Source organism: Zootoca vivipara, chromosome 6 (assembly GCF_965207765.1).
Source record: "Zootoca vivipara chromosome 6, rZooViv2.hap1.1, whole genome shotgun sequence".
NCBI classification, from domain to species: Eukaryota; Metazoa; Chordata; class Lepidosauria; order Squamata; family Lacertidae; genus Zootoca; species Zootoca vivipara.
The window spans coordinates 86,495,208-86,520,882 of NC_142589.1; the positions used below are offsets into that span (position 1 = coordinate 86,495,208).

General features: G+C 48.2%; 1 protein-coding gene across 1 annotated transcript; it reads left to right on the forward strand.

Moving 5' to 3' along the window:
• Positions 1–778: 778 nt before the first annotated feature.
• On the forward strand, positions 779–22,409 carry USHBP1 (USH1 protein network component harmonin binding protein 1). Its single transcript, XM_035121011.3, has 15 exons — positions 779–957; positions 4,504–4,652; positions 5,023–5,144; positions 6,466–6,584; positions 7,414–7,665; positions 9,145–9,237; positions 10,471–10,619; positions 12,270–12,410; positions 13,295–13,398; positions 14,878–14,986; positions 15,927–16,182; positions 18,201–18,401; positions 19,684–19,811; positions 21,467–21,601; positions 22,095–22,409. The coding sequence occupies exons 1-15, from the start codon at positions 949–951 to the stop codon at positions 22,261–22,263; spliced, it is 2,136 nt and encodes a 711-aa protein (XP_034976902.2). The 5' UTR covers positions 779–948; the 3' UTR covers positions 22,264–22,409.
• Positions 22,410–25,675: the final 3,266 nt, after the last annotated feature.

Below are 25,675 nucleotides of genomic sequence, written 5' to 3' on the forward strand. Positions count from 1 at the left end.
CTTCTCCCTTGTCTCCTTCTTCCCACTCATCATCATCATCCCACCCACCCCCTCCCTGGGCTCTGAGCCTTCTTCCTTTCAGGGTTCCCCAGCTGGTTCCTCCCACCGTTCCTGTACGTCCAACCAGTCCCTGACACCTGGCTTAAAAGTTCCTATTAACCTGGAGGCGGATCATTTACAGGAGGATTTCCCCCCAAGCAATCGGAGACCATGCCTGCATGCAGCCAACCTCTCCTCTGCCCTTTTCAGCCCTCTTCTGGTTCTGGGAGATCAGCAGGGAGGGGAGCTGATCACAGCAGGAGAGGAAGAAACCCGTCTGACCCATCTCTGTCTCTTGCCCCCCCCTCCCCTACCTCCGAATCTGGACTGCTCTCTGCCACAGACTCATTAAGCCCTATTACCTTTTCAGCTTCCAACACTCCCTTCCTCCCAGTCTTCTTCCTCCACCCCTCCCTTGGTTCTGAGCCTTCTTCCCTTCGGGGGTCCCCCAGCTAATTCCTCCCGCTTCCAACCTGCCTGTGACACGGCTCCAGATCGAGAGGCCTGGAGGGTTACATTTTCCCCTTGAAGCTGAGATTCCTCACCCCTGATCTAGCGAGACAGGGAAATATACCGATGCCAACCAAGAAAGCAGCCTTAGGTAGGTCCATTCATTGCCATGCGTTTACTCTGAGTAGGACTGAGTTGTGTGCCACCCCTGGTTGTTGTTGTTGTTGTTTTTCCAATCGCCACCTGCCAGTTTGAGGCTGAAGCAGAGGAAGAGGTGCTTGCCTCCTGTTGCTCCCAGCTCAACTCCTCCCTCTCGCTGAGGACAGGAAACATGTCCAGGCTGTTTGGAGTTTTGAAACAGGAAAGGACGGCTGCCTGCCATCCTGGCTGGACCTGAAGAGAGCGGACTGTTTCTCTCTTGGCACCCTCCAGTTTAGCCAGAAGGCAAAAGAAGCTGGAATGGACAAGGTGAGTGCAGAAGGTTTTGTTTTTTTGGGGTGCTGGGGGTCCTGAGTCTTCTCAGCCCTTTCCTCCTGCCACCGCCACTCTCTTTCCAGAACGTCCTTGGTCGCTTCCCTTCCTGTCCAAGCAAGGAAAAATGCAGGAACAACCCCAATGACTTGGGAGTAGACTCGCCAAAACAAACAGGGGCCTCGGGGTGTTGTTGTTGGGTTTTTTTTGCCATGTCCGCTCATTGCAACGGTCTGTCAGACCCTCCATGGGTCCTTATTTTCCAGGGACAATCCTGCATTTACAGAAGCCGTCCTGGTTTCTGATTTGGTCCCGGAATGTCCCACTTTTCCTTAGGACGTCCCTGTTTCCATTGGAGAAATGTTGGAGGGTCTGGAGTTATGCAACCCTTGAGCCAAGGAGACAAGTCACTAGACAACCTTTAGAAGACATCTGAAGGCAGCCCTGGATAGGGAAGTTTTTCAATGTTTCATGGCTGGGGAAACCCAGTCAGATGGGCAGGGTGTTATTATTGAATAAAGGTAAAGGGACCCTCTGGGGTTGCGGCGCTCCTCTCGCTGTATTGGCCAAGGGAGCCAGTGTACAGCTTCCGGGTCTTGTGGCCAGCATGACTAAGCCGCTTCTGGCGAACCAGAGCAGCGCACGGTTACCTTCCCGCCGGAGCGGTACCTATTTATCTACTTGCATTTTGACGTGCTTTCGAACTGCTAGGTTGGCAGGAGCTGGGACCGAGCAATGGGAGCTCACCTCGTCGCGGGGATTCGAACCGCCAACCTTCCGATCAGCAAGCCCTAGGCTCTGGTTTAACCCACAGCACCACCCACTTTGAATAGGATTGAATATTAAATAGGATGTCCCTATTTTCATCAGAGAAATGTTGGAGGGCCTTGCCTTGCTGGACCCCACCTGCTCAGGCAACTGACGACAATCCATCCCCTTTTCCTTCTTTTTAATGCACTTAAATAGGAAGCGTTTCAAGGCAGGATGCCTTGACCAGCAGGATGCAAGGCTCCCTTTCCTGTTTTCCACAGGAACAATGGACTTACTTGTCCCTACTAAATCTCTCTTGCGCATGAAAGCTCCTTAGCTCACCACAAAAGATCGCTGATCCCGACTTAAGGTCTGCAATTGACCTGACGCCGGCTTGCATTGTGCTCCTCTCCCTGTTCTGGATCACAAACTCACCGCTGCCCTATAAAAAGCATTATTCAGAACATCAGTTTGCACTACATACCAAGGAAGGTAACAGCACGACAAAATGCAAAACCGTAACCATGAATTGCACATGGGTTTAAAATCCAGTTAAAACCATGTGGTTTCATTCATTTGGCAAAGTGGACAGACTTGATCCGGGGACACCAGCTTCCCTAAGTCTCGTAGGATCGTAGAGTTGGAAGGGACCCTGTTTGGTCATCTAGTCCAACCCCCTGCAATGCAGGAACATGCAGCTGTCCAGGGATCAAACCTGCAACCTTGGCATTCTCAGCACTGCACACAACCAGCTGAGCTATCAAGGATAACATTTGCACCCCCCTTGCGTATTTATTTATCCCTATTCATATCCCACTTTTATATCCTCCAAGGGGGTTCAAGGTGGCCTCTGTGGTTCTCCTTCCCCTCCCCATTTACCCCCCCCCCCAACAACCCTGCGAGGTAGGCTGAAAGAGGCAGTGACTGGCCACCCAGTCAAGGTGGAGTGGCAGGATTTGAACCTTGGTCTCCCACATCCTAGATCAGTGCTTCTCGAACTTTCTCTCGGCCAACTTTTCAGGATATAAATCTGCTTGCACCACACCAAATTTTTTACTAATAAGAAATACATTGGAAGGCAAAAAGAAGCAAGTCCCAGCAGTGCTTGGTTTGCAATACAGAACATAACTACTTTATAAACGGCCTCGGTCCAGTATACCTGAAGGAGCGTCTCCACCCCCATTGTTCTGCCCGGACACTGAGGTCCAGCGCCGAGGGCCTTCTGGCGGTTCCCTCGCTACGAGAAGCCAAGTTACAGGGAACCAGGCAGAGGGCCTTCTCGGTAGTGGCACCCACCCTGTGGAATGCCCTCCCACCAGAGGTCAAAGAGAACAACAATTACCAGACCTTTAGAAGGCATCTCAAGGCAGCCCTGTTTAGGGAAGCTTTTAATGTTTGATGGATTTCTGTATTTTAGTGTTTTGTTGGAAGCTTCCCAGAGTGGCTGGGGGAACCCGGCAAGATGGGCGGGGTATAAATTATTATTATTATTAATAAATTATTATTATTATTATTATTATTATTATTATTATTATTATTATTATTATATCATCGTGGGACATTCAGGAAAGTATAAAGCAATGCAGCTACAGGAATCCTTTCCAAAGTATAATTATAAACGAGCCTCTTACATATGTGTAGCTCAGTGAGAGACATGAGCTTGCTTTTCCCAGGTAATCTCATTTATAGGGCCTAAATTTCAGACAGGCAAAGTCTCGTTTCCTCATCAACGCAAATAAGCCTTGATATTCTTGATATTTTTTCCTCTCCGAAAATATTTCAAAGCATTTAGCATCATATACATTTTTTAAACATACAAAGTTTCTTCTTCCCACCCATTCCTTTCCTGATGTTTGCTTTTTACTGTTCTTTTTATTAGCTGTTTTATAACGCACATCTTTTTAATTGTCTGAACCCCGCTACCGATAAATCTTTCAGTAATCTTTTATTTCAAATCCCGCCAGCGACGTCCCATATGGGTGATAATTTCATAGGTAATCCATTAGTGGTCTCCCTTCTTCCTTAAACATTTTCATAGAATTGTAGGGTTGGAAAGGATCCCGGGGGGTCATCTAGTCCAACCCCTTGCAATGCAGAAATCTCTGCTAAAGCATCCATAACAGATGGCCACCCAACCTCGCTTAAAAACTGCCAAGGAAGGAGAGTCCACCACCACCTGAGGGAGATTGTTCCACCATCGAACAGCTCTTGCGTCAGAAAGTTCTTCCTGATGTTTAGTCGCAACCTCCTTCCTTGTAGCTTGAAGTCATGGGTTCGAGTCCTACTCTCCAGAGCAGGAGAAAAGAAACTTGTTCCCTCTTCCACATGACAGCCCTACAGATATTTGAAGATTATGTCCTTTGTCCTTATATCCTCTTAATTTGACAGTTAATTTCACCATTTCAGCCTAGTCCATCAGTTTCACAAGCCAGTCCTCCTTAGTTGGTAACCCTAAAAAGTTATTTTGGTACTATACTATACTACACAGAAATGCTTAAATGTTTATTTGATTGCCCTTGAAACTTCCCTCCAAATTTGCCATCCTCTCCTGCCACACACTGCAGCCTTTGAGAGCCATTCTAACCACTGTACCGCGCTGCCTTGTCAGGTCTCTTCTTAAGCTCTTGTAATAATAGACTTGCAAGGTAAGGATCTCCCCCATTATATGCACGGGCCTTTCTGGATATGCGTGGTCTGCACCTGTTGAACTGCAGCCTGTCGCTGCCCCATCCCACAACAGTACTGACAATGTCCTTTCTGGTTTTGCTCACACCCCTGCCTTCTGGGAGCCAGGGGGACGAGGACCCTGCAGGCGAGAGGTTTGGGGGCAACACACCCGACGAAGGAGCAATCCTCCGCTACGAAGAGCATATCACAGGGCTGTTGGTCACCATCACCCGCCTCCATGGCCAAATTGAGGGCCTGCAACGGAGCAAGGCCAGGTAAGTTCTCCCCCCACACACACACATCGGGGTACAGGGGGAGCAATAATTCTATCTGGCACAAAAGCCCCCTGCCTTAAAAGGATTCTGCGCTCCAGGCTACCCATGGCTACTAGCCATAATGGCTCTGTTCAGAGGCAGCAATGCTTCTGAATATCAGTTGTTGGGAATCTGTGGAACTCCCTGCCCCAGGAGGCAGCGATGGCCACTAGCCTAGAATCACAGAATTGTAGAGTTGGAAGGGACCCCGATCTGGTGCATGAAATGATGACAGACCATTTCTAGAATAGGAGGGGGATTGTAAGAGCAAGAACAGAGGGATTTGATTTATTTTTGGGTTGGATCTGGACTGAAACGTCCTTCCTTGCAGGGAGGACGACGACCTGTGCTCTGACCTGTGCTCTGAGTACACGGCAAGTCTACCGCGATGCTCTCTGCCGTTCCCAAATCCAGCAGCGGCCCTGCCTCCTCCGGCAGCCCACCCTGAAAGAGGTAAGGCTTTGCTGAGTCTGTGCAGGGCTATGGTCTTTCCTCCAAAGACCAAAGCAGGTTTCTTATCCTTTTCGTTCTTGAATGAAAAGTTGAACTCGGGCACGGAGCCTTTCCCTGGCCTAGAGATGGTAGGAGACTGCAGTCAAACGTAACTGTGCTCGAGTGCTAGTTAGTGCATGAAGGGGTTAAGACCAGAGAGGTCTGTTCCTAGACGCAGCTTGGCCACACCCCTTTAATTCCACGAGGGAGGAAGTGATGCTTCAACTTTTTCGCTTCCTCTTCTTGCCATGCAATTCACCAGGATGGATGGGCTGAACTTGATGTGGGTCCCAAAAGGAGATGGCGTTGGTGCCAGGGGTATCTCCCTTGGCAGGGCTGGCATTCTAGGGCTTAGGAGCCACCACTGAGAATGCCCTGACCTTTTCTCCATACATAATATACTCTGGCAACCTGCAGGCTGTTCCTGGATCATATGTATCCTGGTCACCCTTTCTGGGGACATGCTCCCTTAACTGCCATCTTTCTATAGATTTGGAAGGTCTCCTTGGCTGGAGCCTGCTCTCTGCTTTCCATTTTAAAGGTGCAATAACTTAAAATAATGATGATGATGATGATCTAATGATGAGAGCTTTACGGAAGAAAGGATGCCTTTTTTCGGACTACTTAAAGAAATATTATAGCATGCTGAATTCGCGAGCAGGATATCATAGAATCGTAGAGTTGGAAGAGACCACAAGGGCCATCCAGTTCAACCCCCTGCCAAGCAGGAAACACCATCAAAGCATTCTTGACATATGCCTGTCAAGCCTCTGCTTAAAGACCTCCAAAGAAGGAGACTGCACCACACTCCTTGGTAGCAAATTCCACTGCCGAACAGCTCTTACTGTCAGGAAGTTCTTCCTAATGTTTAGGTGGAATCTTCTTTCTCGTAGTTTGAATCCATTGCTCCGTGTCCGCTTCTCTGGAGCAGCAGAAAACAACCTTTCTCCCTCCTCTATATGACATCCTTTTATATATTTGAACATGGCTATCATATCACCCCTTAACCTTCTCTTCTCCAGGCTAAACATATTTGAGCTTTGAGCAGCAGAAGCGATTAGAGTATAATATTGTGGTTACGATTTGATTAGATAGAGAAGAGGAAGAAACAACAACAACATGGAAAACAGGGTGGGAATTCGATAAAAATAAGAGAAAATACAAAATGGTGTTCTGGCTGCATATGTTAAAAATGTTTAAAATTAGTAAAATATAATTGGAAAAAGAATACTTTTTAAAAACAAAACAAAACACCCATTCTCTCCTCCTTCCTCTTTTCCAGACGATCTCTTCCTCGATGTCCACAGGGCCGTCACGTCCCTGGAGAACACCGTCTTTGCCCATCGGAGCCGCCTCCCCAGCGCCAACGGCAAGCTGGAAGGATGCATGGAGCCCACGGAGGTTGGCAAAGCCACATTCCTTCTCCTCCTGGGGGCAGGGGCCATTTGCCAGCCTGAGGGGTCCACATTCTCTTTCAGGGAAGGGGCGGGAGGGCATCGGCAAAGGGCAGCACCTGTTTGGTGTCCCTGAGGGGTTTGAAAGGTTATTAGAAGTCAACATCCTTCTTAAATTGTGGTGCCCAGAACTGGGCATCATGTTCCAGGTGTGGTCTGACCAAGGCAGAACAGAATGGGACTAGGACTTCCCTTGATCTGGACACTAGACTTATGTGAATGCAGCCTAGAATAGCATTAGCTTTTTTTGCTGCTGCATCACACAGTTGACTCAGGTTAAGCTTGCATTCCACCAAGACCCCTAGATCCTTTTCACATGTGCAGCTGCTAGTAAGCCAGCTGCAATTTGTGAAGCTGGTTCTTCCTGCCTCAGCCTGATGAGGAACGGTTGAGGGGATTGGGGATGTCTAGCCTGGAAAAGAGGAGACTTCAGAAGAGATATGTGAGCCATCTTCAAATATCTCAAGGGCTGCCAAATGGAGGAGGGAGCAAGTTAGTTTTCTCCTGCTCCGGAGGGTAGCACTCGAACCCATGTCTTCAAGTGACAAAGAAAGGAGATTCCAACCAAACACATGGAAGAACTTTCTGACAGTAAGAGCTTTTCTACCATGGTAAGGAGGCGGTGGATTCTCGTTCTTTAGAGGTTTTTAAACAGAGGTTGGATGGTCATCTGTCCGGGATGCTTTAGCTGAGATTCCTGAATTGCAGGGGGTTGGACTGGATGACCCTTGGGGATCCCTTCTAGCTCTACAGTTCCATGCATTCTAATTTCCCAGGGCCTGGAAGAAAGCCTGAGGAGATTCCAAGGAGGCGAGAAAGATCCCTGGCCCCAGCCAGACCCGGAATGCCAGGCTTTTGGAGCAGGGTTCCTGGCAGATGGGATGAGCATCTACGAGAGAGAAATCGCGTTGTACGAAGAGAGGAATGCCGTGCTCCGTGAAGAGCTGGAAGGCAGGGACGGCGAACTCGGCAGATCAAAAGCTGCCCTCTGCGCTTACCAGGAAGAGAGGGATAAACTACAGAGGAAGGTGCAGTCCAGCTTTGAGTTTGTTCCTCCGCATTCCCACATCCGTTTGAGAATTCAGTTTTTATTTTTAATTAACAAGTTAATTTTGACTTCACCACCTATTTCCCTTGACGTTTTGACTTCCCACCCTTGAAGTTAATCTGTTAAAATCTGTGGAGCCCCCTCCCATTCAGATGTCCAGGAGATAAAGAACTACACAACTTTTAGAAGACATCTGAAGGCAACCCCGTATAGGGAAGTTTTTAATGTTTGGTGTTTCATTATGTTTTCATATGTGCTGTAAGCCGCCCAGAGTAGCTGGGGAAAGCCAGCCATATGGGTGGGGTATAAACAACAACAACAACAACAACAACAACAACAACTTCCATTATGTTTTCATTCCCAGCCTTTTCCCACTCCATTATATAGCCTATTACATTTTTCTCTATTACAATTATATTTATCCTTGCCCACCCTTCAATAAAGAGTTCATCACATTGATCTCTTGCTCTCACTCAGTCCGTCAATTTTAAGCACCACTCTTCCTGGGCTGAGATTCCTCCTCCTTTTCATTTCTGCGCATAGAGGATTCCGGCTGCTGTTGCTGCATAGGCAAATAATTTAGTCATCGTTTTTTGGGAAATCCATCCCTATTACACCTCGGAGAAAAGCTCCAGGTTTTGGGGGAATAAATAATAATAATAATAATAATAATAATAATAATAATAATTTATTTGTATCCTGCCCTCCCTGGCCGAGGCCGGGCTCAGAGCAGCTAACATCATAAAAACAACACAATATGCATAAAAACAGACATCAGTTAATTAAAATACATCTTAAAATTAATTCAGACAAGTTAAAATCTGGGCAGGTGGCAATTATCAGGTTGGAATTGAGAGCACCACTGAGCCTAGGGCTTGCTGATCAGAAGGTCGGCGGTTCGAATCCCTGTGACGGGGTGAACTCCCGTTGCTTGGTCCCAGCTCCTGCCAACCTAGCAGTTCGAAAGCACGTCAAAATGCAAGTAGATAAATAGGAACCGCTACAGCGGGAAGGTAAACGGCGTTTCCATGTGCTGCTCTGGGTTGCCAGAAGCGGCTTTGTCATGCTGGCCACATGACCTGGAAGCTGTACACCGGCTCCCTCAGCCAATAATGCGAGATGAGCGCGCAACTCCAGAGTCGGTCAGGACTGGACCTAATGGTCAGGGGTCCCTTTACCTTTACCTTTAATACTTGCCAGGACCAACTGTTTCCACTGATCATACAGTGGACCCATTTTCTTCATCTCATTATGTATGGTATCCTTTCCCAAAACCCCTTGTATCCCGTTCTGTTTTTTAAAAAGTTCTCACAAAAAGCATACCATCAATTTAAACACCTCCCTGTCTCTTTAGCCTCTCCAAATGCCTTGCGATGCCGCAGAGCAAAACGAGGTGTTGGGGCGACTCAGGTAACTCAACGATGCGCATAGTGAGTGTTTGTCTCGCGTTTCCCTCCAGGTCAAAGATCTCCAGGGCGCCCTCTCCGAGATGGAGGCACTTCCCTACGGAGCCACCAGCCCGGTCAGGGAGAAAGAGTCCTTGGGATTTCAGGTGAGATTCTCGGCATCCAGGAACATATCCTGATGATCACCAACTCGGGCAGCTTAAAAGAGAACCTTGCTCACTAGACTCTGCGCCACTGCTGGGACTCGGGTGGCGCTGAGGTCTAAACCACTGAGCTTGCCGATTGGAAGGTCGGTGGTTCAAATCCCTGCGACAGGGTGAGCTCCCGTTGCTCTGTCCAAGCTCCTGCCAACCTAGCAGTTCGAAAGCACACCAGTGCGAGTATATAAATAGGTACTGCTGCGGCGGGAAGGTAAACGGCATTTCCGTGCGCTCTGGTTACCATCACGGTGTTCCGTTGTGCCAGAAGCAGTTTAATCATGCTGGCCACATGATGCGGAAAGCTGTCTGCGGACAAACGCCGGCTCCCTTGGCCTGAAGCGAGATGAGTGCCGCAACCCTCATAGTCGCCTCTGACTGGACTTAACTGTCCAGGGGTCCTTTACCTTTGCCTTACGCCACTGCTCTCATGACACCAGGACTTGTGGATAACCAAAAAGATTCCGGATGGGCAGAAGAAAGGACTGGGAAATATAGTTCACGCAGGGTGAACTTCCCAGAGGGGTTTAACTACCAGTCCCTCTTTCCCAGGGGAAACCTGCGAATTGTAGCTCTTTTGGCTCAATAGGGGTCTCCTAAGAATGTTCAGCAGGGATGCAGGTGGCGCTGTGGGTTAAACCACTGAGCCTAGGGCTTGCTGATCAGAAGGCCGGCGGTTTGACTCCCTGCGATGGGGTGAGCTCCCGTTGCTTGATCCCAGCTCCTGCCAACCTAGCAGTTCGAAAGCACGTCAAAATGCAAGTAGATAAATAGGTTACCGCTACAGCGGGAAGGTAAACAGTGTTTCCGTGCGCTGCTCTGGTTCGCCAGAAGCGGCTTAGTCATGCTGGCCACATGACCCGGAAGCTATACACTAGCTCCCTCGGGCAATAACGTGAGATGAGCGCCGCAACCCCAGATTCGGTCACGACTGGACCTAATGGTCAGGGGTCCCTTTACCTTTACCTTGTAAGAACGTTCAGCAGCCTGAACAAACTACAGTTCCCAGGGCTCTTTGGGGGGAGCCATCACCGGTTAAAGCAGTGTGATGATACTTTAGAGGTCAAGGGCAAACAGATTCTACAGCCTCCCTTCCCTTCCTGCTGTACATGTTTACTATTCCTTTTTGAATATAGATCACAAAGAGGACTCTGCCTCAAGCTGTCTTGCTTTGCCCTGCAGGACCCACTTGTGGCAGCCCAAAACTTTGCCTGCTGTTTCCGCGGTTCCCCCAGTGCCTACCCTGTCTGCTGCCTGCACCCCGTGCAAGGCCCACCCCCTGAGGAGTCCCCCGCGAAAGGCATGGAAGATCAAAGGCAGGAGCTGCATGGGTAAGGATGCCCCGACTATTCTCTCTCGCTTTCTTTTTTTAAATCATTTTATTTATATATTAAAAAATTGTGAGTCCAATTTGCCAGTTCTTCGTTTTGGGTCAGCTTCAGCTGACACAATATTTGTTACCGTCCCTTTGCGTCATTTTTGTGCGTATAATGTTGTTGTTTGTTTAGTCGTTTAGTCGTGTCCGACTCTTCGTGACCCCATGGACCAGAGCATGCCAGGCACTCCTGTCTTGCACTTCCTCCCGCAGTTTGGTCAAACTCATGTTCGTAGCTTCGAGAACACTGTCCAACCATCTTGTCCTCTGTCGTCCCCTTCTCCTTGTGCCCTCCATCTTTCCCAACATCAGAGTCTTTTCCAAGGATTCTTCTCTTCTCATGAGGTGGCCAAAGTATTGGAGCCTCAGCTTCACGATCTGTCCTTCCAGGGAGCACTCAGGGCTGATTTCCTTAAGAATGGATAGGTGTGATCTTCTTGCAGTCCATGGGACTCTCAAGAGTCTCCTCCAGCACCATAATTCAAAAGCATCAATTCTTCGGCGATCAGCCTTCTTTATGGTCCAGCTCTCACTTCCATACATAATATTTGCATTAAAGAAATCAGTCTACCTGTTTTTATTGGGGACACCTGTACCTGTTGTCCCTACTAAAAGGCCTTCTGGTCTTTTGGGGAGAGTTACCTTAAATACCTTTTTAAAAAATTAGAACTGTATCCAGTTCTGGGCACCACAGTTCAAGAAGGATACTGACAAGCTGGAACGTGTCCAGAAATGGGCAACCAAAATGGTCAAAGGCCTGGAAACGATGCCTTATGAGGAACGACTTAGGGAGCTGGGTATGTTTAGCCTGGAGAAGAGAAGGTTAATGGGTGATATGATAGCCAATATATGAAAGGATGTCATATGGAGGAGGGAGAAAGATTGTTTTCTGCTGCTCCAGAGAAGCGGACACGGAGCAATGGATTCAAACTACAAGAAAGAAGATTACACCTAAACATTAGGAAGAACTTCCTGACAGTAAGAGCTGTTCAGCAGTGGAATTTGCTGCCAAGGAGTGTGGTGGAGTCTCCTTCTTTGGAGGTCTTTAAGCAGAGGCTTGACAGGCATATGTCAAGAATGCATTGATGGTGTTTCCTGCTTGGCAGGGGGTTGGACTGGATGGCCCTTGTGGTCTCTTCCAACTCTAGGATTCTATCATTCTAAAAAATAAAATCTTGTTATAAATCATCTTGCCAAAGTCCTTCACCATGTCTACCACATGTGGTAAAATGAACTGATTTTCCCCATATTTCCTCGTGAACCAGCAAAGTTCAGCCTCCTGGGCCTCAGAGGTGAGATCAAACTGGCTGAAGCACCCTGAGTCATCCCCATGCAATGCAGGAATCTCAACAGAGTTGGCCGCAGAGCCTGCTCAGTCCTTTTGGGGCGAGAAGGACTTGCCCCCCTTTTGTTTTGACTCCGATTGCTTTTTCGTACTTCTGCAAAACCCTGGGACATCCACCCCTCCAAGGATGCAAATTCCCCCCACCTTTTTCAAAGTGGCCCCTATTTGGCTCAATTTCCATCGACACTCAACGCCCGAGTTTGCTATTAGCGGGAGCTGCGGGGAGGAATTGCGACGAGCGTCTGCTTCCCCCCCATCCAGATTCACCGAGAAGCTCCAAGGCCTCAACCGGCTCCTCTCGGCGACGCTGCAGGAGACCAAGGGGGACATGGAGGGCATTAGTTTGCTGCTGGGGCAACGGGAGTCTGAGGAGACCGCCCTGCGATTGGCTGTCCAGTACAGGTGAGCAGGGGTGTCGGCTACGGAGCATGTGCTTTACAAAACAGCTTGAGAAATTGTTATTGCGTAAAAATTTGTGCACCTGTTGTGGAGTGGCTGGAGAGGCAAGGGAATGGTGGGAGGCACCGGGTGAGAGACCCCCAAGGGAAGAAAGCTCAGAGCCCGGGGAGGGGTGGCAAGTCGATGATGAGTGGTCAGAGGGAGAAGATTGGGAAGACGAGGTGTCAGAAGCTGAAGAGGCGGGGGGAGTCGGTGGCAGAGAGCAGTCCAGAATCGGAGGCAGAAGCTGAAGCAGGGGAGGAGGAGCTGTGGCCATAAGCCATTAATAAGCCTTATTCTTCATGAATTTGTCCAATCCTCTTTTAATGGCAAGCTGGTGGCAGCCGTTGAAGAGGAGGAAGGTCAGGAGGCAGAGAGGAAGTCCGATTGATAAAGAGTCACAGATGTCTCCCCCTCCTGCTGCAAAAAAGCTCCCCTCCCCGCTAGTCTCCCAGAACCAGGAGAGACATGAAAAGGGCGGAGGAGAGGTTGGCTTTACCCAGGCACAGTCTCCGATTGCTTGGGAAACCCCCCCGGAAAGCAGGGGACTTAGATGGCTGTGGGGAGGTGGGGACTTTCAGCAACTGATCCATGGGGCAAGGCTTTCCGAGAAAAACTTTCCTGAGCAGACCTTGTTTCCTCTAATAAAGAGCTAACTTCAATTTATTGCTGGAGCGCTCCTGACAGTACTGCTCGCTGGTCAAGGAAGACCCACAAAAACCCTAAAGCAGTTTACAGAAAAGGTAGAACCAAGAAAAGACCAAATGTCGGAATTTTCCAAGTTGCTTGGGTGCTTTGCAAATTAATGCAAGGATCTTTAACATTTTTGCATTTCCTGGATTTCTTAGTGAACGCTGCTTGGAGGCCTACGAGGTGTTGCTATCCTTGACAGCAACAAAACTGCACCCTGAAACAGAGGCAGGAGGAGAGGAGGGAGGTCTGTGCCATGTCAGTGAGTAACTGTGGAAGTTTTGGATGTCCTCTTTCAAAAGTTTACAAACTTAATACACAATACTATTTTCCAATTAATACTCACTTATCAATTGACTTCCCCTCTCCATGGTTCCCCATATTTTCTAATATTGCCGCATCTTATAATTATGTTATGCCCTATCCTTTCGGCTTGTTCCCAGATATTTTTTTTCATTCAAATCCTACTTGCATTTTTACATGTATACAATAAACTCTTCAGATATTCTACAAAAGGGTTACAATCCTTCTTAAAAACTGTATCTTCTGGACCTCAAAATTTCATGGTTAAATTTGCCAATTCGGCATATTTCGTCAATTTTAACGGCCACTCTTGTTGGTAGCACCTCTTATCGCTATTTCTGCAGACCCTCCAAGGGTCCCTATTTTCCAGGGACATCCCTGATTTACAGAATCTGTCCCAGTTTCTGATTTGATCCTGGAATGTCCCGCTTTTCCTTAGAATGTTCCTGTTTTCATTGGAGAAATGTTGGAGGGTATGGAGTTATCCGACCCCCGAGCCACCTGAAGGCAATCCTGTATAGGGAAGTTTTAAATTTTTTTTTAGTGTTTTAGGACGCGGCTGGTGCTGTGGGTTAAACCATAGAGCCTAGGGCTTCCCGATCAGAAGGTCAGTGGTTTGAATCCCCACAACGGAGTAAGCTCCCGTTGCTTGGTCCCAGCTCCTGCCAACCTAGCAGTTCGAAAACACGTCAAAGAGCAAGTAGATAAATAGGTACCACTCAGGCAGGAAGGTAAACGACGTTTCCGTGTGCTGCTCTGGTTCGCCAGAAGCGTCTTTGTCATGCTGGCCACATGACCTGGAAGCTGAAGCTCCCTCGGCCAATAACGCGAGATGAGCGCCACAACCCCAGAGTTGGTCACGACTGGACCTAATGGTCAGGGGTCCCTTTACCTTTATTTAATAATAATAATAATAATAATAATAATAATAGAAGCTGCCCGGAGTGGGTGGGGAAAACCCAGTCAGATGAGTGGGGTATAAATAGTAAAATTATCATTATGGAATGGGACATCCCTATTTTCATCAGAGAGATGCTGGCGGGTATGTTTCTGCGCATATAGCAACCTGTTTTCGATGTTCTTACCTTACCTGCACATGCATCCATTATGTGTTGACAGAAGCGGTACCATATCACTGTAAGCTGTCATGCCTCCCCCCCTCCCCAAATCCTGGGAACTGTAGTGAGTTAATGGTGCAGAGGGTTTTTAGGAGACCCCCCCCTTACCCTCCCCTCACAGAGCTACAGTTCCCGGCGCTCCCTGCAAACAGGGATTGACGGTTAAACCGCTATGCAGAACAATGAGGGCTGGAAACTTGTGCAAGCCAAGGCAGCTTCCTGTGTCCAGAAACATCTGCTTCCCTGCTCTCTGACAAATTTTCAGAGGGCAGCTGTCAACGTAAAACGCTTAACCCTCTTTCCGCCCCTCCCTACCGCAGGGCGGTTGTCGGAGGTGAAATCAGCAGGGTTGGGCGAAGCCTATCGGTCTCTGCGACGTTGCGGCGAGGATGTCTCCGGGGGGCCTGGTCTCAGCTGCTTGGAGCAGAGGTGAGGAAAAGGGAGCTCAGATAAGTAGCCTCGCAGGACCTGCGTGGGATGGTGAGGAAGAGAATGAGCTGTGAGGCAAATCATTATCATTTATTAAATTTGATGAAACTTGGTTCCCCTCCTTTCCATACATAAGGGAAATAGATAACAAATTTCCCCCATAAATTTCCAGGCCCTTGATCATCTTGGATGCCCTCCTCTGCACACCTTCCAGCTTGTCAACATCCTTAAATTGTGACGCCCAGAACTGGACATCATGTTCCAGCTGTGGTCTGACCAAAGCAGAATAGAGTGGGACTATTATTTCCCTTGATCTGCACACTCGACTTCTGTGGATGCAGCCTAGAATAGCATTAGGTTTTTTTTGCTGCTGCTGCATCACACAATTTACTCATGTTAAGCTTGCATTCCACCAAGACCCCTTGAAGGAACAAGCTTGTTTTCTCCTGCTCCGGAGAGTAAGACTCGAACCCATGGCTTCAAGTTGCAAGAAAGGAGATTCCGACTCAACATCAGGAATAGCTTTCTGACAGTAGGAGCTGCCTGGCAGTGGAAGAGTTTGCCTTGGAAGGCTGTGGATTCTCCTTCTTCCTTTAAGCAGAGGTTGGGTGGTCATCTGTCCGAGATGCTTTAGCTGAGATTCCTGCATTGTAGGGGGTTGGACTAGATGACCCTCCGGGTCTCATCCAACTCTACCATTCTATGATTCTAAGTGCAGAACCTGACATTGGTCCTGGCTGAAATTCATTCTGTTAGCTTGCGTGCAGTTCTGCAATCTGTGAAAGTCATCTTGAATTCTGATTCTGTCTTCTGCGGCACAGAGATTCCTGGGCTCAATCTGTAATTGTCTGGAGCTGATGAGAGTTATAGTTTGAAACATCTAGAGGGCGCCAGGTTATGGGAGCCTGATTTCCAACCCCCCCCCCCTTTCCCCATTCAGGCTCTCAGAGCTGTGCCATTCGGATGAGGGCGACAGGGAGGTGTTGCAGGGACACATCCAGCGCCTGAGAGAGGAGCAGGCCTCCCTGAAGCTTCCAGAGTCAACTCCCGGATTGGGATCAGCAGCCAGAATCAGCTCCCGGATCGGGACCAAGGTGGCCGTGGTCCAGAAAGCCTTGCGGGAGACGCTTCCCTCCGAGGCGGCTCAACCCAGGATGGAGAAGACGCGTTTGCTGCAGGAGTTACAGGAGGCGAGGGTGAGCGATGGGAGTTTTTGACCCTTCTGTGCACAAAGTAGTCCACAATAAGTTTCCAGTCCTTAGTGATTATTATTTTTCTCCCATTAACCCACCGTTTCTCAGCCCGAGCCTGATAATTTTTCCAGCCTTTCCCCTGTAGCAGGTGGGGCTGACCTCTCCCCTCCTGTCCTGAACCCCCGGCCTCCCTGGTGGCAAGTCAGTAGGTCCAGCCCCCAATCCGGCGTCAAGCCACGTGTTCAAAGTCCAAAGCGATACAGATCCTGGAGCATTCAGGACAAGATCCGTCAACGTTGGGCAACTGAGCAGACACAGCCCCTCCACTCTGCTCCCTTTTGTACAGGCAAACTCGGCCCTCCAGATGTTTTGGGACTACAATTCCCATCATCCCTCACCACTGGTCCTGTTAGCTAGGGATGATGGGAGTTGTAGTCCCAAAACATCTGGGGGGGCCGAGTTTGCCTAGGCCTGCTTTTGTACTTTGCGTGCCACTTCAAGCGTCTGGACTTGACGAGACAGATGCATTGCAGGGGGTTGGGCTGGATAATAATAATGTTGTGTTGTTGTTTAGTCGTTTAGTCGTGTCCGACTCTTCGTGACCCCATGGACCATAGCACGCCAGGCACTCCTGTCTTGCACTGCCTCCCGCAGTTTGGTCAAACTCATGTTCGTAGCTTCGAGAACACTGTCCAACCATCTTGTCCTCTGTCGTCCCCTTCTCCTAGTGCCCTCAATCTTTCCCAACATCAGGGTCTTTTCCAAGGATTCTTCTCTTCTCATGAGGTGGCCAAAGTATTGGAGCCTCAGCTTCACGATCTGTCCTTCCAGGGAGCACTCAGGGCTGATTTCCTTAAGAATGGATAGGTTTGATCTTCTTGCAGTCCATGGGACTCTCAAGAGTCTCCTCCAGCACCATAATTCAAAAGCATCAATTCTTCGGCGATCAGCCTTCTTTATGGTCCAGCTCTCACTTCCATACATCACTACTGGGAAATAATAATAATAATAATATTAATAATAATAATAATAATAATAATAATAATAATAATAAGTTTTTATTTATACCCCGCCCTCCCCAGTCAAAACCAGGCTCAGGGCGGCTCACACCAATAAAATTACAATAAAACATGCAAAGCAATTGATTAAAATACAGTGTTAAAATTTAAGTTTAAAATGCAGCCTGATTTTAAGTACCGTATATTCCGGCATATAAGACGACTGGGCGTATAAGACGACCCCAACTTTTCCAGTTAAAATATAGAGTTTGGGATATACTTGCCATATAAGAAATACGACCCGGCGTATAAGACGACCCCCGACTTTTGAGAAGATTTTCCTGGGTCAAAAAGTAGTCTTATACGCAGGAATATACAGTAGTCCATAAATCCAAGCCATGAGGGAGGAAAACACAGGGGCCAGACTAAGTCCAGCCCAAAGGCCAGGCAGAACAGCTCTTGTCTTGCAGGCCCTGCGGAAAGATGACAAATCCCGTAGGGCCCTGGTCTCCTGTGAAAGAGCGTTCCACCAAGTTGGGGCCAATACTGAAAAGGCCCTGGCCCCAGTAGAGGCCAATCTAGCCACCTTATGGCTCGGGATCTCCAGAATATTGTTGTTTGTGGACCTTAAGGTCCTCCGCGGGGCATACCAGGAGAGGCGGTCCCGTAGGTACGAGGGTCCCAAGCCCCCGGGTTCCCTTCCAATTCCCCAGCTCTGTTATTCTATGGCACTCACCTGCCCTGAGTCTCCTCCAGCTGAGGAATCGCACCCCTCCTCCCAGAGCTAGCGAGCCTCAGCCTCCAGGAGCTTCAGAGCCTGCCGTGTTCGGGGAATCTTGGGTCCCTCTGGTGATGGGTCCTGCTGCTCTGGCTTGTGTGCACCCACCCCCACCCCCTTGCCGCCCTCCAGAACCTAGTGAGCCCCTCTTCCCCCATCCCCTGCTGCCCCATTGGGTCCCGGTCCGGCCACACCCCTCGCCGTCCGTCCTGCCAGTTCACGACACCTCCCAGTTCTGATCCCAGGAGGCCTTGGGTGACCTCAACACCCGCTTGCACCTGGCGGAGAAGGAGAAGCAGAGGCTCATGTTGCAGATGTACACTTTCCGGGCTCAGGAAGCTGCCTGCCTGCTGATGGCCCGGATCCTGCAAGGGGAGCGCGATGAGCTTCGCGGGCAGCAAACTGCGTCAACAGGAAGCAGCAGCAGTGGAGAGGACTCCTCGGAGGTAAGGCTCACAACGGATCAGTAGATTGTGCTTATTTTTCCCTCTTTGGCAAAAATAAGGATTCCCAAACAGGTAAGAGAGATCTTTTCATACGCTGCAAGGAAGAGGGGCAAAGTTCCGTCAAGATCAGAATGGATTCAAAAACTGGTTGAATATGCGGAACTAGATAGCATGTCAGGAAAAAATAATAAATAAATCAAAACAGGTATTTATTTCAAAATGGGAAGTCCTTAAAATCTATTTGAAAAACAACGATGGTAGTTTAAGGTCAGTTGCAGCGTTTGAATAATTTCACTAGCAGCCTCAAGTATGATGTAAAATCTAAGATAGATCAAAGACGATTAAACTCTAACAAAACTTGTTATGTTAAGGCAGCGAACAAATAATGAGAATTTGAAGTAAGGAGTAGACGGGAAGTCTGGTTGATAGAAAAATACCATTTTTATTTCAAGGTTTGGAGATTAATAGTTGATGTATCACTTTTTTTTTTTTGCTTTGTGGTGATGGATATTGTTTTCTTTTTCTGTTTGGTGTATTGAAGTGAATGATAACAATAAGAAAAAAAAGATTGTGCTCATTTTTCCCTAGTGAGGGAACTTGGTGTATTATCTGGTAGAATCTTGGAAGGGACCCCAGGGGTCATCTAGTCCACGCCCCTGCAATGCAGGAATCTCCACCAAAGCTATCCAGGATGGCCAGCCTTCCAAGCTCTGCCTAGAAACCTCTAGAGCCTGGCTGCTGGATCAGGCCAAAGTGTGCCTGCCTTAATCCGGCATCCCGTGCTCACAGTGGCTGAATACCCCTAAGGACTTAAGAATCTAGGTAGACTGCCTCTGCAGCTGGAGGCTCCATAAGGACACAGGAAGAGCCTGGTTGCCAGAGCAGGCCAAAGGGGCCGCTATCGTACAGCCCCATATCCTGTTCTCACAGCTACCAACCAGGCACCCCTATTATGGGAAACTTGCAGGCGAGATCCGAGAGCGAGAGCCCATCTCCCCTTCTGTGGTTTCCAGCAACTGGTATTCAGAGGCTTTGCTGCCTCCAATCAGCGGAGGCAGAGCAGAGCCATCCTGGCTGGTATAGTCACCGATATAGTCTGACTCTTCTCCCTGAATTGGGTCTGACCCTCTTCTAAAGCCATCTCGGTCGGTGGCCGTCTCTGCCTCCAGTGGCAGGGAGTTCCGCAGTCTAAAGCCAGGCGCAGGGGGTCGGGGGCTGCGGAACTGGCAAGCTGCAAGTGGTCGCTCCTTTTCATTCATGTTTCCTCTCTGTGGCGGTGCAGGAGTTTGCCCCCATCTGCACTTCCAAGAGGGACGCTCCCCGGTCGTCTGAGGGTGCTGGCGACGGCGTAGAGCAATCCGGCGAGGAAGCGAAGAGGGAGGCGTTGAAGTTTCTTGACACTCTGATGCAGTGAGTGCGATTCAGCTCACTGTTTGCATTTCTCTGGTTTTGGGGTCCACAAAGCCCTTATTCCTATGTGATGGACGTGCAAAGCAACTACCCGTAAAGGCTTTTTGCGGAAAAGAAATGCTTAAAAGGACCCCCAAAAGACCAGAAGCATTCCTTGTAGGAATCATTGAGTCAGATGTACCAAAGAATCAGAAGAATTTATTTTTGTATATATATTTATATTTATAAATATATATATATTTACATTTAAAAAAGCTTAATTTAAATTTAATTTAAAATACATTCAGGACATGCTCAAAAAGAACACAGACATACCAAATAATAATATACAAAATCATATGTAGGAAATAATAATAAAATAGTCTAGACATAAGAATAATCATCTGATAATATAAATAATCAGAAACAGAACCATAAGTGTTCTCAACAATACTTAAACACTAAAAAAAAAAATTTTTGTATGCAACTACTGGCGACCGAATCTGACAGGCTCGGAAATCAGCGAGTCTAACCAGTAGAATGAGAGATCAAGAGGAAACAGTGTTCAAGGAGGATTGTGATTAATAATGTGTGGATAAATGTATACTGTAAAAATAAATGGATTGTAGGCAAAAAGGTGCCTAGTCCTCTGTAAGGGCACCTCAGCTGTCTCGGTGGAAATTTGGGGGGGGCGGGGCAGGAGCCCCTCTGCCCAAATTGCCTAGCCTCACTGTCTATCATCATCATAATCATCAATAGAATTGTAGAATTGGAAGGGACCATGAGGGTCATCTAGTCCAACCCCCTGCAATGCAAGAACCATTTCCCCAATGCGGAACTCGAACCCACAACCCTGAGATTAAGAGTCTCACACTCTGCTAACTGAGCTATCCCAGTTGTTATTAGAACCATCGACTCATTGAGTTGGAAGGGACCCCAAGAGTCTAACCTGCTGCAATGCAGGAATCTCAGCTAAAGCATTGATAATAATAGTATTATTATTATTAATAATATTAATTAAATTTGCGTACTGCCCTTCATCTGTAGATCTCAGGGCAGTTTGCAGCGTAACAATACCAGAGAGAAAAACACCAAATACGTAACGAAAATACGTAACGAGAATTTCTGTTTTTTTGGAAGCCGCCCAGAGTGGCTGGGGGAACCCGGCCAGATGGGCGGGGTATAAATAATAAATTATTATTATTATTATTATTATTATTATTATTATTATTATTAGAACAAAGCAAACCAATAACTCCCCCTCCAACTGAGTGTCAACCCACTGAAATCTATGGGTCTACTCTGAGCCACGCATACTGGGTTTACACCCCCAAATTCTCCTGCTATTACGGGCATCAGTCTCCCGTCGGCCTGCTCCGGTTGCAGAGAGCAGCAGGTACAAGATTCCCAAGAGAGCCAGTGTGGTGTAGTGGTTAAGAGCGGTAGACTCGTAATCTGGGGAACCGGGTTCGCGCCTCCGCTCCTCCACATGCAGCTGCCGGGTGACTTTGGGCTAGTCACACTTCTCTGAAGTCTCTCAGCCTCACTCACCTCACAGGGTGTCTGTTGTGGGGGAGGAGGGGAAAAGAAGATTGTTAGCCGCTTTGAGACTCCTTCGGGTAGTGATAAAGTGGGATATCAAATCCAAACTCTTCTTCTTCTGTGTTCTCCTCTAGTGTAAATGGCAGGATCGAGGAGCTCAAAGATCGGATCAGCTCCCTCCTAGCTGAGCTGGAAGAGAGAAGCCAGGATAGCAGAGCCCAGGAGGCGCAGCAGATGGAGCTCACGAGGGACTTTTTCAAAGCACACAGGTAAGTTTGGAGTGGGGGGTCCCCTCTCCCCCAAAAGGCCTCTGAACCCCGAGAGACCCCAGGCACCCCCTTATCTGGTCCAAGCTAGCCAGCGGCTGCTCTGAAATCCTCACAAAAGGTAACCAGCCCTCTATTCAGAACCACTGAGGACTCGAATCATGTTTTGCCTGAAAGGAAAAGACCTGCTTTGAATGCAGGAGGTCAAACGTTGGCAAGGATGTCGCCCTGCTCGTCCTGCCAGCCAGTGTTGGCAAAACTGAGCTATAGAGACCCAAAGGTCCAACTCAGAAGAAGGCAGCTTCCTTTGCTCCTTATGCAGAGGACTAGAAACTGGCTTGCTTTCTTTTCCTGGGAAAGGCCGCAGCTTAGGTGCAGGACACCTGCTTTGCCTGCAGAAGGTCCCAGGTGGTGCTGCCGGCCAGTGCGGACCATGCTAAGCTAAACCCCATCCCGTCTGTCTCCACTGTTTTGTCCTTTCCCCCTTCCTCTCCAGTGCCCTTGTCCTCGCCTACCAGAACAGCCGCAAGAAGCAGGAAGCCCAGCTGCACCAACTGGAGACGCAGATCGGTCTGATGGGTCAACGGCAGGCTGGGCAGTTGCAGTCGCTGGTGCAAACCCTCCACAGGTTGGAGGGCAGAGCGGGCAGCCCAGCCTCCACTTAGCACAAGCCTTGCCCAGGAAGGAAGGGCAGGAGAGGAGGGGGGGAAACGGCATCTAAACATGTCCCTGTTTTCATTGGAGAAATGTTGGAGGGTCTGGAGTTATGCGCCCCCCGAGAAGGAGATAAGTCACTAGCCCAGGGGTTCCCAACAAAATTTTCTCAAAGGACCCCTCATCGAGCCGCTATTGTGACAAGGACCCCCATTAATTCCTAATCCTAAAATTAAAAAGTGAGAGCCAAATTAAGAGTCTTTTTATATTTTATATTTATACTTTTTTTACAGTTCTTCCTCTTCATCTGTAGGCCTTTGTCGTTTTAACGAACCACTTTTTAACCAATGGTCCATTTTTAACTACGTGAACTGTAGCTTCCGCGAAAAACAACGCTTTGTTTACAAACACTACTGTTTTGCAAAGAGGCAGCTCGCGCCAGGGAGGAGGGAGGGGAATGGAGAAGACAGGGTACCTGCGCAGTAGCGCACAAATGAAGCCGACGCGCGCAAAGCATCTTGGGGAGGTGAGCATTAGCAGAATGCGCGCGCTGCCTCTTTGCAAAACAGTAGTGTTTGTAAAGCGCCACCTAACGGCATACAGCAGAACTACTGCCTCTATCTAATTCTAGTTTTGTGCTAGACTCTGCTCATGCAGGAAGCGGCCAAAACAAAAAATCTGTTATCATACGAAATATATTTAATATATTTTTTATTCTAATAGCATCTTGAGGACCCCTCTGGCATAGCTCGCGGACCCCTGGGGGTCCCCGGACCACCTGTTAGGAACCACTGCACTAGACAACCTTTAGAAGACATCTAAAGGCAGCCCTGGATAGGGAAGTTTTGAAGGTTTAACGTTCTGTTTTGTTTTTACATTTCTGTTGGAAGCCGTCCAGAGTGCTTGGGGCAACCCAGATGGACAGGGTATAAATAATAACATTATTATTATTATTATTATTATTATTATTATTATTATTATTATTATGGAGTTGTTGTTGTTTAGTCGTTTAGTCGTGTCCTACTCTTTGTGACCCCATGGACCATAGCACGCCAGGCTCTCCTGTCTTCTACTGCCTCCCGCAGTTTGGTCAAACTCATGTTTGTAGCTTCGAGAACACTGTCCAACCATCTCGTCCTCTGTCGTCCCCTTCTCCTTGTGCCCTCAATCTTTCCCAACACCAGGGTCTTTTCCAGGAAGTCTTCTCTTCTCATGAGGTGGCCAAAGTATTGGAGCCTCAGCTTCAGGATCTGTCCTTCCAGTGAGCACTCGGGGCTGATTTCCTTCAGAATGGATAGGTTTGATCTTGCAGCCCATGGGACTCTCATGCAGAATTCATCATGTGAAAGCCTGGACTAGATGAATCCCAAGCCGGAATTAAGATTGCCAGAAATTAATATCAACAACCTCAGATATGCAGATGACACAACCTTGATGGCAGAAAGTGAGGAGGAATTAAAGAACCTTTTAATGAGGGTGAAAGAGGAGAGCACAAAATGTGGTCTGAAGCTCAACATAAAAAAAAACTAAGATCATGGCCACTGGTCCCATCACCTCCTGGCAAATAGAAGGGGAAGAAATGGAGGCAGTGAGAGATTTTACTTTCTTGGGCTCCTTGATCCCTGCAGATGGTGACAGCAGTCACGAAATTAAAAGACGCCTGCTTCTTGGGAGAAAAGCAATGACAAACCTAGACAGCATCTTAAAAAGCAGAGACATCACCTTGCTGACAAAGGTTAGTATAGTTAAAGCTATGGTTTTCCCAGTAGTGATGGATGGAAGTGAGAGCTGGACCATAAAGAAGGCTGATCGCCAAAGAATGGATGCTTTTGAATTATTATGGAGTAGGATTCCCCTATTTTCATCTGTGAAATGTTGGAGGGTATGACTTTACTACAAACGCTTCCCTTGTTTCCTGACGCAAATGGAAGCAGGACGATACAGTGGTACCTTTGGAATCCGTTCCAGAAGTCCATTCCAAAACCAAGGTGTGCTTTCCCATAGAAAGTAATGCAAAAAGGATTAATCTGTTCCAGGCTTATAAAAACAACCCCTAAAACAGCAATTTAACATGAATTTTACTATCTAACGAGACCATCGATCCATAAAATTAAAGCAATGTACTGTACTATAAAATAAATAAGGCAGTATTGTAGATGATAAAAATTAAAATTCTTTTTTTTCCTTACCTGCACTATTGATAGTCATTGTTTGGATGGGGGGCTTTTATCCATTTCCACAGTCACACAATCCATCAATCAGTAGCTGAACTGGGTTGCACACAGTCACAAAAACGAATGAACCAAAACGGCCTCAAAAACAAAAATGCAAAATAAACAGCAAAAACAAAAGCGCCAAACTTAATCCGTTCTGGGAGTCCATTTGACTCCTGAAATGTTTGAAAACCAAGGCGCAGCTTCTGATTGGTGCAGGTGCCCCGGAAACAATAGCCGACAGCCGCATCGGATGTTCGGCTTCCGAAAAACGTTCGAAAACTTACTTCCGAGTTTTTGGCATTTGGAAACCAAGGCGTTTGAGCACCAAGGCATTTGAGAACCGAGGTACCACTGCATAAGCCAACAAAGTTTTCCGGTTGGCATCTGTCTCTAGAGGCAATGGAGTGCGTCTTCAGGGGTGAAGCCAAACTGCTGCATTCGCAGCACCGAAGGGCCCTCCCTTGGGCGCAAGCCTGGCCAGTGGGCATGGAGGTCCTGGGCTGCCCAGACGACAAGACCTGCCTCTAGGGCTCACTGATGTGGCCCAAAGAAAAGCAGGGCAAGACGTTTGGCACCAACTTGGCTGCAGGAGTTGCTGGAGGGAGGCAGACAAGGCACCCTCCAACCGCCTTAGGGACTCTACGGATTTGTGTAAGATTTACTCCTTAGGCCAGTTGGGAGTTGTAGGCCAAAACATGTGGAGGGCCGCAGTTTGGGGATGCCTGCTCCAGATGTTTCGGGACTACAACTCCCATCATCCCTAGCTAACAGGACCAGTGGTCAGGGATGATGGGAGTTGTAGTCCCAAAACATCTGGAGGGCCGAGTTTGCCTGTGCCTGCCTTAGGCTTTCCTTCTCCTGAAAATATCCTGCAAGGCAGCAGAGGTTTAGCGTCAGAGTTTTCCTTCTCCTAGATTGGCTCCCATCCCAGGTGGATGAGCCCCACCTGCCCCTCGCTTCCCTTTACGGCAGGCACCCCCAAACTGCTGCCCTCCAGATGTTCTGGCCTACAACTCCCATGATCCCTAGCTAACAGGACCAGTGGTCAGGGATGATGGGAATTGTAGTCCAAAACATCTGGAGGGCCAAAGTTTGGGGGTGCCTGCCCTACGGCATGTACAGAAGCTGCCTCAAAGCTCCGCCAAATACACTCGAAAAAATTCCCATATAAGCTTCACAGGAGAGTCATAATGGGGACGGCGGGAGT